This window comes from Epinephelus fuscoguttatus, linkage group LG23 (assembly GCF_011397635.1).
Source record: "Epinephelus fuscoguttatus linkage group LG23, E.fuscoguttatus.final_Chr_v1".
Taxonomy (NCBI): Eukaryota; Metazoa; Chordata; class Actinopteri; order Perciformes; family Serranidae; genus Epinephelus; species Epinephelus fuscoguttatus.
Window position 1 is genome coordinate 1,622,531 of NC_064774.1, and position 14,801 is coordinate 1,637,331.

The 14,801-nt window shown below is 44.2% G+C and overlaps 1 protein-coding gene across 1 annotated transcript; it reads left to right on the top strand.

Moving 5' to 3' along the window:
- The first annotated feature begins 9 nt into the window (after positions 1-9).
- Positions 10-13,224, top strand: abce1 (ATP-binding cassette, sub-family E (OABP), member 1). Its single transcript, XM_049567644.1, has 19 exons — positions 10-162; positions 1,331-1,472; positions 1,589-1,674; positions 1,881-1,978; positions 2,807-2,924; positions 3,523-3,660; positions 3,989-4,058; positions 6,033-6,129; positions 6,215-6,304; positions 6,458-6,579; positions 6,821-6,945; positions 7,097-7,193; positions 10,316-10,375; positions 10,461-10,519; positions 10,644-10,754; positions 10,969-11,111; positions 12,077-12,199; positions 12,322-12,433; positions 12,788-13,224. Exons 2-19 carry the CDS (start codon positions 1,370-1,372, stop codon positions 12,833-12,835), a joined length of 1,800 nt encoding a protein of 599 aa, XP_049423601.1. The 5' UTR covers positions 10-162; positions 1,331-1,369; the 3' UTR covers positions 12,836-13,224.
- Positions 13,225-14,801: the final 1,577 nt, after the last annotated feature.

Here is a 14,801-nt window from a genome sequence, read left to right on the forward strand (position 1 = left end):
CAGCGTCGCACTCTGTTGGCGTCTCTCCCGCCATCTTTCCAGCCGGCTTCCAGGAGACGAACACGTTGCTGGAAAAAAAGAAGTTTCAGCCCCGATTTTTTGTGTCTAAACGTCGTTTCTCGTTTGTTTGCTCTCGAGTCGGGGAACGGGAGCCGAAGAGGGGTGAGTTTTTAACTTATCGCCCCGGATTTCGTGCCTTTTTTCGGGTTGTGTCGCCGTAAAAGCGAGCGCTGTTCCCCCACTGAGCAGCTGTCAAGTGCGGGGCCTCCGATGCTAATGTCGCAACCGTTAGCTAGCTGACAGTAGCCTCCAGGTTAATACTCGTAGTAAGCGGTGTTGTGTAGCCTCCAGCGTGGCCGTTTAACCATCGATTTACCCGCCTGAGCACAAACGTAGAGCTAGTTAATATTGTGAGAGTAACGCAGCTCTTATTAATAGCAGAGGCCCACCGACAACATTACGTTTTCGCTTCGCCTCTCAAAATCCTGTTAAAAAATTTTTCAATTTAAGCTTTTCCCGCTCATCGACATTTATATACACATAAAAGGCCACGATACAAGACGTCTTGTCAGTCTTTACGGTCGGTTGATGAATTCGGCATATGAATGACTCACTCATCGGCAGGTTATTTAAGGATAAATCCAACTTTGGTGCTCGACACCGCCCGTCACGTTGCGTCTCTCCTTTGGGATGTTATTCATAGAAAATAACAGTCTAACCTTCATATTTAATCACGCGTGTTTACTTCATGTGTTAAATGTATGCCGGGTTGAAAGGGCGGACACCGCCGACTGGTTAAAGGCCGTAAATCACGTATAATGACGGGCATGTACGTTCAGTGGCGAGGCAACAATAAAAGGCCAGGCTTTTAAATGGAGTCTGGTGTGACTCTCTCTTCTCAAAAAACACTGCGTGGCGCTAACTTGACCGCTTCGCAGCAGATTAATTTACGTCAGTTCCACCTCTTGATGCCTTGAAATGAAAACCCACCAGACTGGGATCTGCATTAAAGCCAGGGAGCGCTAGCTGTGGTTGCAGTCAGGAGCAGGTAGAGGCTGGTGCAGGGCCGTGGTGCTGCATGCCCATTGTTCAAGGCAAAGGCTGTGCGTTTTTGTTCAGAATTGAAATGTGTTGCTTCAGCAGAGTGAGCAGTGTGAATGAGGACACAGGTTTGAGCCTGAACCACTGCAATTTAGATAGTGTCTCTATTGACTGTGGTGCCTGACTCTCTGAATGTGTGCGTCGGATGAAAACCAACATTCTACCTTCATTTCCTTCATCAGCCTGCCTCGTCATTAACCACCCAGATAACTCCCGTCTTCTTGTTCAGCTCCACAGGTGCTAGCGTCCGTCATTCCAGCCCTCCATCATGGCAGACAAAAACACCAGGATCGCCATCGTCAACCACGACAAATGCAAACCGAAGAAATGCCGTCAGGAGTGCAAGAAAAGCTGCCCAGTGGTCCGCATGGGTGAGCGCTCATGTAGTCGCTCATGTTGTTCATGTCCAGAAAGATTTAGCTGTCAGAAGTAGAATCAGCTGCAACACTTCAAAACTAAACTGTACTCAATGTGTGTGTGTTTGCAGGTAAGCTGTGTATCGAGGTGACTCCACAGAGTAAGATTGCCTGGATCTCAGAGTCTCTGTGCATAGGCTGCGGCATCTGCATCAAGGTAATAACACCTGAAGTCACATTTAAGTCTAGTTAGTTAAGACATTGTGATAGCTGGTCTTTCATCAGCAGCCTCATGAGACTTTTAGTTCAGCATTCTGTCATCTGATTTGCCCTTCAGTCAATCAAGACAATCTGAAGGGTCGATAAAAAGAGTTACTGCATCCATGTTTTTATTTTAAGTCTGGCTGTCCTTTGTCATTGTAGAAATGTCCGTTCGGAGCGTTGTCGATCGTCAACCTGCCCAGCAACCTGGAGAAGGAAACCACACACAGATACTGCGCCAACTCCTTCAAACTGCATCGGTACGCTGATTATTTGAGTCATCAGTCGGAGACCTCTCAGGCAACTGAGGTTCTTAAAGTCAAGCAGGTTTTTTTTTTTTTTTTTTTATTGTTGTTGTTGTTGTTGTGTCAGTCAGTGTGCCTTCTGGGGGCATTTTGGTCCCCAGATTTTGCTCCTTGGTACAAGCAGCTGCCCTCAGGAAGAGACGCTTTTCCTCGTCAGGCTCTGAGATAACGGCATCTTCTTTTACAGCTCACAGCAACTTAATACGACACAGTCTCCGGCTTTTATTTAATCTGTAGCGTCAGAGAGAAATGATGTTCTGATCCCTTTTTCGTGCAGTTGGCTTGTTTACTGTATTACATGGACGTCACTGTCACTGAACATCCAGCTCTCGCGTCTGACTCCAAGGTAACGGATAAAAGGGCAACAGGGTTCAGGGTGCAGTGTTACGAGAAAGTAGCGTGTCTCGATTGTGTGCGTACTGCGTGCAACATTTAAGGGCAGCTGCTGGACCTACTAAAGGTAAAACGAAAATGTATTCAGAACGCACCTTTATTTTCTTCTTTCCTCTCTCATCAAACATGACAACCCCTCAGATTTATCTGGTGACCCTTCGGAGGGGTCTGACCCCCATGTTGGGAACCACTGAACTAAACTGAATGTAAAGTATTTAAATGCGTGGCTAACCTGTAACAGAGTATTTTTACGTTGCTGTGTGGGTGCAGAGTACTTCCACCACTGCTACACTGTGTTTGAAGAATACTGAGATCTTGGTGTCGCTCTACATGTGTTGCTGTGTTTATAATGTGGTTTATGTGTGTGTGTGTGTGTGTGTGTGCGTGCAGACTGCCGATCCCCCGGCCCGGTGAGGTGCTGGGATTGGTGGGGACCAACGGTATCGGCAAGTCTACAGCTCTGAAGATCCTGGCTGGAAAACAGAAACCCAACCTGGGCAGATACGATGTGAGTGTTCAGACACACTGTCATGTTTCTGTAAAGCCGACACGTTGCGGTGTGATCTGGTGTTAGAGGCGGTGCTGTGCTGACGAGATAAGACGTGGGTGTAGCTGCTCACAGCTGCCATTTTCTCTTCTGACCAACTGATCGACTGAAAGCTTCGTTTGCTGAAAAACCCTGTGTGATAAGAAAAGATTGGCTCTTGTACTGATAAGGACAATACTCCAAATCCAGCTCATTGATTAATTAGCTAATTAATGTTGTCCCTCATCACTTACAGAAAATACACATATACAGGAGCATACGATTCAGTTTGATCAGATAGTTTAAAACTGCTTCTCGATTCCTGTCCCTAAAGTGACATCACTTAGATATTTATGAGATATTTTAACAGTCTAAGCGACTTATTAAATGTATCTACAGGAGTCAAATCAGGAGCAGTCGTGTGTCGCGGTCTGTACTGTGCCGGTTTCAAGTCAAACACTCGGCTGGTTGCTGTCAGAGCAGAGATAACAAACAATATGCATTAAACCTCTCTGCTGTTTCACGTGCTCTCTCTTTGTCCACATGTTAATGTCATGTACGTGACTGTGTTGTTCCCCAGAATCCTCCAGACTGGCAGGAGATCTTGACCTACTTCAGAGGTTCTGAGCTGCAGAACTATTTCACCAAAATCCTGGAGGACGACCTGCGGGCCATCGTCAAACCGCAGTACGTCGACCAGATCCCAAAGACTGTCAAGGTAAGCCAGCTCAGCACTTCCTGTTCACAGCAGGAAAGCAACCAAGTACATTTACTCAAGTACTGTACTGAAGTGTAGCAGGTTGATATGTTTACTTCACTTCATGTACAGCTGTGATAGCTTTGATTTTATATATGAAATAGATTTATACTTTAACATATTGCCAGTAAACTTGAGTATTTTTACAACGTGATGTTGTCACTTGAGTAGAGGATCTGAATATTTCTTCCACCACAGATCTTATTATTGTTTTAATCATATTGTTTGAAGTGTGTTAAATGATTTCAGTACTTCAGGGCTGGTTGTAATTCTCCCTGTGTGCCTGCAGGGGTCAGTAGGGGCCATCCTGAGCAGGAAAGACGACACAGACACACAGAACATCGTCTGTGATCAGCTGGGTAAATAACAAACACACGATACACATATACACACTCAGACAAACACTTAAAAGGGGAACTTTGGTATTTTTTTGCCCCTGACAGGGTCTGATTGTTAGTAGAAGTGTCTGACAACATTGTTGCGTCCTGTTTTGTGTCAGAGTTTCCCTGAAGAAGTGTTGTTCTGAAATCCCACAAGAGGTGACTCTTGCAGTGAGAGCTGAACATGAGCCCTGATAAGAGTAGGAAAGGCCTATCTTACGCCGGAATCCCACTGGATGTGTGTCCGTTGCGGAACAGCAGCACTGGTTATCTGCTACATGCTCCACCGTTCGTCAACACCCACCGGCAGTGTTTGCTGTGCGGAGCGGTGCAGCTCCACGCACAGCAGGAGTCACGAGGACCCATGAGATCTCGCAATTATAGCAAGATGTAGTTTCTATAAACAGAACCACAAAGCCAGAGGAGTAGTAGGAAGACATCTCGGTGCACCGCCATGATTAACATCTCCTCGTCCATGGTGTCAACGGGGTGAAATGATGTCTGGAAGCCTCTGACCTGTTGACTTCAGGCCTGCCTCCGCCCATTATGACGTTCTCAAAGTGTAGTGCAGGGATTAATTTTTGAAAATTAACCGGATGTTTTATTTTGTTTCTGTGCACGACTTCCTGCCCTGCACGATCTGCTCCATGCTGAATTGCTGCGATGTGCTCCGGCAGAAATAGAAGTCCTGCGTATTTGTTGCGGAGGGCTCTGGAGTGCCGCAGCTGTGACGGAGCCGCAACCAGTGGAAACACACACACTGACTAGAATTGAAATGGATCGGCTCAGCTGCCGTTCCAGGGCGCAGACGCAACCAACACGCATCTGGTGGAATTTGGGGGTTAGGCCCCGATCGTACAGGATGTGTTATAGCAGCTGGAGGCTCCTTTTTGTAATAGTTTTTAATGAGAATGAAGCTTTTTGCTTGCACGTGCCTGTCGTTTGTGCACTCTGGATGCCTGGCGTTTTGGCTGAGGCGCTTTGAACTCCTTGAGTCTAAAAAACGTCAGCTCAAAGCGGAAAAGGCGCCCCAAGTCATCTTTTTTCCCATTGTCCAGGTGGATGATTTGAGAGGCGGGCCTTCTGTGGTCGTCACGACAACAAGTTTACAGTTGGTAAACAATGGAGGAGAAACTGGTGGTAGCGGTTGCTGGATACTCAGAGTTATACAGCCTGATGATAGACAGCAGGTTGTCAAACTGCCCCTGAGTCATCCTAAAATCTGCCTGTAAACATCCATGATGGAGGAGAAGCTCCTGGACCAACTGGTGCTACTCCCCATGATCCAGCCTCTTTTTTAGGGCCTCATGTACCCACACAGATCTCTGTTTATCTGCTGACAGCCTCTCACCCTCAACCAGAGCTACAGACAGTACTTTTTTATTACTAGTGGCATTCAACAATTGAAGTTTTCCAACAGATAAACAACATAATGCAGCTGAAGACAACACATTATAGTAGATCAAAGAAGAGCAGGTAACAAAACAAAAACTATTTAAGCTGTAGTTGTTAGTCGTCTCCATACTGGGCACGTCCCACTGGTAGGAGGCCCCGGGGCAGACCCAGAACACACTGGAGAGATTACATACCTCATCTCATCCCAGGAACACCTCGGGGTCCCCCAGGACGAGCTGGAAAGCGCTGCTGGGGAGAGGGACGCTGGGGGTGCTTTGCTTGGCCTGCTGCCTCCATGACCCAATGAAAATAGATGGATGAATAGATAGTAGTTATGGGAATAACAACAAGTAAAATAAGCCACACCAACAACATAAGGAAAAGAAAAGAAACACAAGGGAACAAAATATGATTAAAATACACCAGAGATAAAAAATAACGTGTTATTTATTTTCCTTTGTTAATAGGTTAAGTTGATATTGATACATTCCAACATCATAAAGGTTGTTTTGTCACGTCTCTGTTGTGATTGGTCGTTTATTTGTTGTTGCCGGGCAGATCTGAGTCACCTGCGCGAGAGGAACGTGGAGGATCTGTCCGGAGGAGAGCTGCAGAGGTTCGCCTGCGCCGTCGTCTGCATCCAGAGAGCCGACATGTGAGGAAACGACCCGCTGCTGCCGATCGTAGGTCCACCGTTTGACCGCGAACGCGCAGACTGACGTTTTGTTTCTGTGCCGCAGATTTATGTTTGATGAGCCGTCCAGTTACCTGGATGTGAAACAGAGGCTGAAGGCTGCCATCACCATCCGCTCACTCATCACCCCGGACAGGTAACGCCCGTCAGTCACTCCCTCTGCTTACAGCGACCAGTTTGTAGTGCTTAAAGTATCCGAGTGCATCACCACACAGATTATGCGTTTTCTTCATCGTTCTTAAACTGTATCAGAGTTGTGTATAAGTGTGTGTGTGTCTGTGTGTTGCAGGTACATCATTGTGGTGGAACACGACCTGAGTGTGTTGGATTACCTGTCTGACTTCATCTGCTGTCTGTACGGAGTCCCCAGCGCCTACGGAGTCGTCACCATGCCCTTCAGCGTCCGAGAGGGTAAAACCCAAAACACACAAATAAACACAGTAAATATGCAACAGTGTGTAAAACGAATGGATGGAAACATACGGTGGTTGTCGGGTCATGGGTCTGCATGTTTCCACTGCAGCAGAGAAAACAAAAGATGAAATTTATTTAGTTATGAACACTAATTGGTGACTGATGGGTGATTCTTACAGTAGAAATTAAGACAACTTGTCCATCAAAAAGAAGTCTTTAATTTCCTTTTCACTCTCAGGCATCAATATCTTCCTGGACGGTTACGTTCCCACGGAGAATCTCAGGTTTCGTGAGACCTCGTTGGTCTTCAAGGTGGCTGAGACGGCCAATGAGGAGGAGGTGAAGAGACTCAGGCACTACCAGGTGTGTTCACGTCATCTGATCTTTACATCGCTGTCTTTTTTCACCTGGTAGTCACTTCCATCCTCCTTCCCCCAGTTTCGTTCTTCTGTTCCCATATTTCCTTCGTCTGTCCTCCTCCCCTTTTTCACCATGATGTGCTTTCGTTGTTCAGTATCCAGAAATGTCGAAGACGATGGGCGAGTTCACGCTGGACATCAAAGGAGGAGAGTTTACAGACTCTGAGATCATGGTGATGCTGGGAGAGAACGGTAAGCAGCTGAGGTCCTAGTCTGAATCATTTTTATCAGACAGAATTAAGACAGAATTTTACTGTGGAAAAACTGCTGCTCGTGTTTAGACATTAAACATTTCAGAACTTTGTAAAAAAGAAAACAAAGTTAATCGTCAAGCTGTTGAAAAAAGTAACGTTTGGGTGTCGGTACCAGATCTGTAAGATCCTGTTTCAGCTGAGTTGCAAAAACCTTGAATCAGCCTGGGGCCGCACGACATGATAACAGTCAATATCGCAATAACGTAAGGCTGTGCAATTAATCGTCTGGTGATCGTGATTACTATTTTGAGGTCAAACAATTTCAAAATTAATTAAATCGAGGGTAAACGATTTTTAGAAGACACGCATGCTCAATACCACCCCCTCCCCTCCTCTCCCGGAGACCTTCCACAGACTTCAGATTACGTTACATCTTTCCAAGATGGCGGCAGCAGTTAGTTTGGTCTAGGTCAGTAATACAGTTGCAAACAATCTTTTTAAAGGTGCGGACACACCAAACCGACATCAAAGAACTAGTGGCGACGAAAGCCAACTGTTGCGTCGTCTACGTCGCCTCACATCGCCCTGTGTCAGTTGCATTTGAACACACTACACGGACTACATCCGACGGCCAAGTAGCACGTACGTTCTGCGCCTGCGCGAGAGAGAGCGGAGTGAGAGAGTGGTACATCCTGTCAGCCGAGGGGTTTCCTATCTGTGCAGCCGAGCACCGCAGCACCTCCACGGACTATTACATCCAGACGGTCCCGGTGTTTCCTCCTCAGGCTCCACTTCACTCAGCTGCCCGATAAACCCGCTGCTTCTTCCCACTTTAACCTGAATAACAAACCAGGGCTCGGTGCTCCGGTTGGATCCAAACAGAGAGCCGGGGCTAGCTCAGAGACTAGCGGAGGCTAACTGGCTGTGCTTCCCTCCGGTCATGCTGCGGCTAACGCTCCACTAGCCTCCCAGCTAGCTCCGGTTTGTTATTCAGGTTAAAGTGTGAAGCAGCAGCGGGTCTGTGGGGCAGCTGAGTGAAGTGGAGCCTGAGGAGGAAGCACCTGTTTCACTACAGGCAGATTCACTCGCTACAGGGGCGAGGGAATAAAACCTGAACAGCCAATCAGAGTGATCTCTCTCACCAACAAGCTCTGCCGCTGATTCAACATGCTCAATCGGCCGAAAAGCTGTCGACAGGGGTTTGACTAGTGCCAACAGTGCGGGACACACCACAAAGACTAGGGCGACAGACGCTCACCGACAGCCCGACATTGGCCAACAGGCTGACCGTCGGCCTGGTGTGTCAGCACCTTAAATGAAATCTCTGATCACCTCAGAAGTTCTCGTTGCTTTTGGTATGATGTTAGGATCTGTCGCAGTCGACCACCAAAGTGTGGTGTGATTCTGTGCACTGGAAGTGGGTTCAACGATAGCTTTTAAGTGGGGTTCCATGCTGTGCCCTTAGAGTTAGCCTTTTTAGCCATTCCGCTAGTATACGCTGAAGCTGTCTACATAGCGCTACATCCTATTCGCATGATTTTGCTTCCCAAGGCACACTTCAACTCGGGATCATCAAGGAATACACCCCAGATCAATTTTACCCCGGACTGGTCTTTAAAGCAATGTTAGAGCGCCACGTAGTGCCACGACTAGGCCTGCGTATTTGTTTACAAATACATCATCAATGAATAAGCATCCAGCCTACGGCATGTTTTCAAAGTCAAAACATAATCGTTTGCATCATCATGATTTCAATTTTGACTAATTATTTCCAACGTTCTTTTATTGAACAAATCGATCATTGAACTCGACACAAAAGGCACCAATAAAAAGAAATAAGTTACATTTTAAAGTGCCGCTTTCTTCTGATACTTTATTACAACGTACTAAAAAAAAAACCTGACATCAGAATTGCAGTTTTTCACAATATGTTTACTGCGCTAGTTCACACCACGATGACAATTTATAAAAATGACATCATCGCACAGTTTCATGGTAATTCATTTAGTAGTTAAGACATTTTACTAAAACCCAAAAATGTCAACCTCATGGTGGCGCTACAAGAAAAGTCACGGGATCACCAAAATCAGTCGTATTCACCATGTGGGCACCACGAAACTCTGCGCCAGATTTTATGTATTTATCCAGTTTGAAGACAGATTTTTATCGTGCCTCTGTGCCGGTGAGAGCCGTGGCCGGAGGCATCATGTTTCAGGTTGTCCGTACATCAGTCCCATTCTCATGAACGCAATATCTCAAGAACGCCTCAAGGGAGTTTCTTCAAATTTGGCCCAAACCTCCGCTTGTACTAAATGATAAACTGATTAGAATTTGGGCGTCTTACATCAAAGGTCAGTGTCACTGTGAATGCTAAAGAACATCTCGAGGGGATTTCTTTAAATTTGGCACAAACGTTAACTTGGACTCAACAATTAACTTGACTTTGGTAGTCAAAGGTCAAGGTCACTTTGGCCTTGCATCCGTCTCATCTTCAGAATGTGATATCTCAAATGGCTTTGAGGGAATTTATTCAAATTTGGCACAAACGTCCACTTGGACTGAAGAATGAACAGATTAGAACTTGTTGGTCAAAGGTCAAGATCACTGTGACCTCACAAAATATGTTTTTGGCCATAACTCAAGAATTCATTCACTAATTATGACAAAACTTCACACTAATGTCTAACAGGATAAAATAATGAAGTGATGAGATTTTATATCCAAAAGGTCAAAGGTCACCTTCACTGTGACATCATCATGTTCTGCATAAAACACTTCTCTGGTCATTATTAAACGTCATATCTCAGGAACGGTTTACGCTCGGTTTACCAAGGTGATAATTGTAGTTGTGAACTCTTGTTTAGATAACATTTAACATGAAAACGTTGGCTTCCTTTGTTGAATAAAAAATAGTTTTGTAGAAAAATAAAATATGGTTCTTCAGGGGAAAAAGTTTAGTTATCGTATCGGCACCAAGGCATCGTCCAGTGTCAGCCGTCACCTCCTGTTTGGTCCTAAACAAACAAACAAGTTTGACCTGCAGGTGGCGCTAAATGAAAAGTCATAGGATCGATCTGCGCAGTGTGTTTAATGTTTGCATTTCTGTTTGTGTGTCTGCAGGCACGGGGAAGACCACCTTCATCAGGATGTTGGCTGGAGGACTCAAACCTGACGGTGGAGGTGAGTATCACACATGTACACACACACACACACACAGTGAAATGTATGAACACACTGACTCACCTGTGCGCTCTCTCCCACCCAGGTGAGGTTCCCATCCTGAACGTCAGCTACAAGCCTCAGACCATCAGCCCAAAGTTCAAGGTCTGTTCAGTCAGTTTGCTCATCGAGTCCAGTGTGATGCCTTCAGTTTGACAGATGAGTCGAATGTTTGAAGATGTGAAGAGTTTGTGTTTCTGTGTGTGTGTGTGTGTGTGTGTGCGTGCAGGGCAGTGTCAGAGCCCTGCTGCACGAGAAGATCAGAGACGCCTACACTCACCCGCAGTTCATCACCGACGTCATGAAGCCGCTGCAGATAGAGAGCATCATCGACCAGGATGTAAGACGCTCACACACACACACTTACCTGCATGTTCTTACCCAGAGTCGCATCACACAGGAAGCAGAGGTGGAGGAAGTGCTCTGATCTTTAACTCAAGCAGAAGTATCCGTAACACTGTGGACAAATACTCCATTACAAGCAGAAGTCCTCGTTGATGTTGTGACATAATGAGCGACTAACCCCTTCCTCCTCCTCTTCCTCCTGCCTTCAGGTGCAGAACCTGTCGGGTGGTGAGCTGCAGAGAGTCGCGCTCACTCTGTGTTTGGGGAAACCAGCTGACGTTTACCTGATCGACGAACCTTCGGCCTACCTGGACTCCGAGCAGAGATTGATGGCCGCCAGGGTCATCAAGAGGTCACAAACACTTTTCCATTTCGTACAGTAACGGGAAGAGTGTAGCTTCATCCCTCCTCTGCTCCCACGTCTCCTCTCATCTGTCCTCGCTTCCTTCCCTTTTCTCTACATCCTCCCTCTCCTTCCTTAATATTTCCTCCCTTCCGTCCTCAGCTTTTTCCTCATATTTCTCTCCCGTACTTCCTCATTTTTCCTTCATACTTGCTTTTCTTCCCGCCCTACTTTTCCATTATTATTCCCCTTTTTTCACCCTCGCTTTTCCTCCATACCTCCCACTCTTCTTCCCTCACTTTCCCTTCTACCCTAATTTTTCCTTTTCTTCATCACTAACTTTTCCCCTCATATTTCCCTTCCTTTCTCACTTGTCCTTCAAAATTCTCTCTCCTCCACCCTCACGTTTTCTTCATATTTTCCTTCCGTACTCCCTCATTTTTCCTTTATATATCCCCTCTTTCCCGTTATATTTCCTTCCTGTATTCCCTTTTTATTCTTTCATATTTCCCTCTCTTTTCCCTTCCTTCCAACCTCACTTTTCCTTTATATTTTCCTCCATTCCACCGTTTTTTCTTTATTTTCTTCTCTTCCTCCCGTACTTTTCCACTATCATTCCGTCTCCTTTTTAACCCTCATTTTTTCTTTATACTTCCTGTTACTTTTCCTCCATATTTTCTTCCCTTCCATCATATTTCCCCCCTTTTCTCCCTCAATTCCTTTTTTTTTCGCTCACCTTTCAATTATATCTCCCCCCTTTTTTCACCCTGGCTCCTCTTCCCTCACTTTTCCTTTATTCCCTAATATTTCCTTTATATTTCTCTTCCTACCTTGCTCATCTTTCCTTCATACTTCACCCCTTCCTCCAACTCCTCATTCCCTTTTCCTCCACATCCCTTATTTCCCTCACTGTCTTTACGTCCTCCATCGTCCGCCTGTCTGACTGTGTCTCTGGTGTGTGTATGCGCGTGTAGGTACATCCTCCACGCGAAGAAGACAGCGTTTGTGGTGGAGCACGACTTCATCATGGCGACCTACCTGGCCGACAGAGTCATTGTGTTCGACGGTATTCCCTCCAAGATGACCGCAGCTAACACGTAAGACCTTTAAATGAAACGCTCCCAGCGTTAGCTAAACAAACTCCCTGTGATGATTTAATTTATTTACGTCTGATTGTTACTGTTATCTATAAATCTGATTGTCCCTGTGTGTCCGTCAGTCCTCAGGGTCTGTTAGCGGGGATGAACAGGTTTCTGTCGCTGTTGGAAATCACGTTCAGGCGAGACCCGAACAACTTCAGACCGCGCATCAACAAGCAAAACTCCATCAAGGTACGAACACGGATAGTTAACGGACTGCAAGTCATTCATACCAAGTGAACTCGAGATTAAAAGGACAGATCAGTCGACTGAGACGTTATTTTGATACCTTCACTGCCTCCTGCTGCCGACCTAAGTCCAAGACTTACATAAGTCACTTCTTTTCAAGTGACAGTTACATTAATATAGTACTGTTACTTATTGTGTCCCAAAGAGTAGACACTGTATTGCGTTATGTGCTGAAGTGTGCACATCCCAGCACACAGATATCAGCTTCACAAACCGACCGTGATTTTTGCCGTCAACACCTCGACTTGCAAATACAGTTGTGTTTAAAGACTGACCTGTGTCCCCTCTGTCTCCCAGGACACAGAACAGAAGAAGAGCGGAAACTACTTCTTCCTGGACGACTAAGACGACTTCCTGTTTGACCAACCGTGACTTCCTGCAACGTTGCCGGGGCTGTGCTCAGCACCTGGCAGTGTTCTTGTTGCAGCCGAGACACCTACAAACAATAACAACTAGGCTGCATTCAACAAACAGCAGATATGTTTAAAAGAATATTGTAAGAAACATAAAAATAAAAACCCATCAGCCTTTTATGTACCAGGCTGCATTCAATAGCCAGCAATGTTGTGACATGTTTAAAATGAAAAAAGTGCATTGCATTCTGTGTCCGTCAGCCCGAACATACTGGGCTGTATTCACAAGCCAGCGACATTGTGGAACATTAAGCAGCATATTTTAACACTCATGCATTTACAGTAAATAATAATAAACTGATGCTACCTGATCCTAGAAAAGTTTCTGTCTCTATTTATTATGTCCCGGATCTGTCGTTGTAGTCTCTGCAGCCGCAGCTAATTCCAACCCTTCAGATATTCAGAGGCCATTTTGAACCATTTAAGTTGCAGTACCGTGTTCCAGCCAACAGGTGGCTGACCCCCAAAATTTTGTCTAAGATTATCTTTGGGTCTCTGACAATTTGAGATATTGCATCATAATTTCAAAACGGCATGAGGAAAAGGAGATAATTATTATTATTATATAAGTATTTTAATTATAGTCATGAAAATGTCAGTGTATTATGTTAAAAAAAAACAAAACGGTATAGTAATTCACGGGAGTAAATCGGATACTATACCACAAATATTCTCATGACACTTTTCAACATAGAACGCTACGGCTTTGTTTAGTTTTTTAAAATGTTCTATATCATTACAAGAAGCATGAAAAAGTATACCTGTCATTTCTTTATGACACTTTTTAACATACTCAACGATAATTTTTTCAATGTTTTTGGACATACTGCACGAAGACCTTTTTTTAATGAGGACTTTGTACATGCTATCCATGGACATCGCATACTATGACTACTCTGTTGATTTCCTGGTATTATACTACATTTTTTCAGGACATCTTTCAGTATACTCAACGATGTTTGTCCATGTTTTTCAACGTAATATACTGTGACATTTTTTACTGATGGAAATTTTTTGATTTTGTACACTATAACTTGAAGATGACAATTTTGGATATACCATAAGATGACTTTTTTAAAACGGCATTTCTGGTCATACTATGTTATGACTTCTTTGATGACGTTTTTCAACATAATATTGTATAGCTTTTGTAATGACATTTTGTTACATTCTATACTATGGCCTAACCAAACCAAACTAACCAAAGATAATGTTAATGACATCTGTGACATCTCTTGACATACTATTTTATGACATTTTATTTCATAATATAGTATGTCAATAAAAGTGGTAAAATTGCACAGAATACTGTGTTAAAAAAGTAATGGCAAAAAACGATCAAGAACATCATAATATAGCATGTCATAAAACATCATATGTAGAAAAACCTTGAAAAACGTTATAGTATAGCATGGCGAAGGAACTTAATTGTATGGTATGCCGAAAAAACTGTCAAAAACGTATTGTATATCGAAAATCATGAAAAAAAAAGCCATAGTATAGTATGTCATACAAAAATATGAATAAACATCATAGTATAGCATGTCGTCCAAAAATGTGAAAAACATCAGTATAGAATGTCGTTCAAAATCACGAAAAAAAGCCATAATATAGTATGTCATACAAAAATATGAATAAACGTCATAGTATAGCATGTCGTCCAAAAATCATGTAAAAACATAGTATATTATGTTGAAAAAAACTACTGAAAGATGTCATTAAGAAAGTCAAAGTAGCAGGTCCATAATCATCGTAATTGTCACAGTATAGTCAGCTGAATAAATCTCATAAAAGTCACAGTATACGATGTCCAGAAACATAAAAATGTCTCAAAAATAGTAATAGCATAATATGTCAATGAACGTCATTGAAAAAGTCATAGTAAATTCTGTTGAAAA

Bases quoted from the DNA above. Each gene is read 5' to 3' on its own strand.
- abce1 (XM_049567644.1), top strand. From the start codon at position 1,370: ATGGCAGACAAAAACACCAGGATCGCCATCGTCAACCACGACAAATGC. The intron at 3,661-3,988 runs GTAAGCCAGCTC...GTGTGCCTGCAG, and splicing joins AGATCCCAAAGACTGTCAAG to GGGTCAGTAGGGGCCATCCT. The intron at 6,580-6,820 runs GTAAAACCCAAA...TTTCACTCTCAG, and splicing joins GCCCTTCAGCGTCCGAGAGG to GCATCAATATCTTCCTGGAC.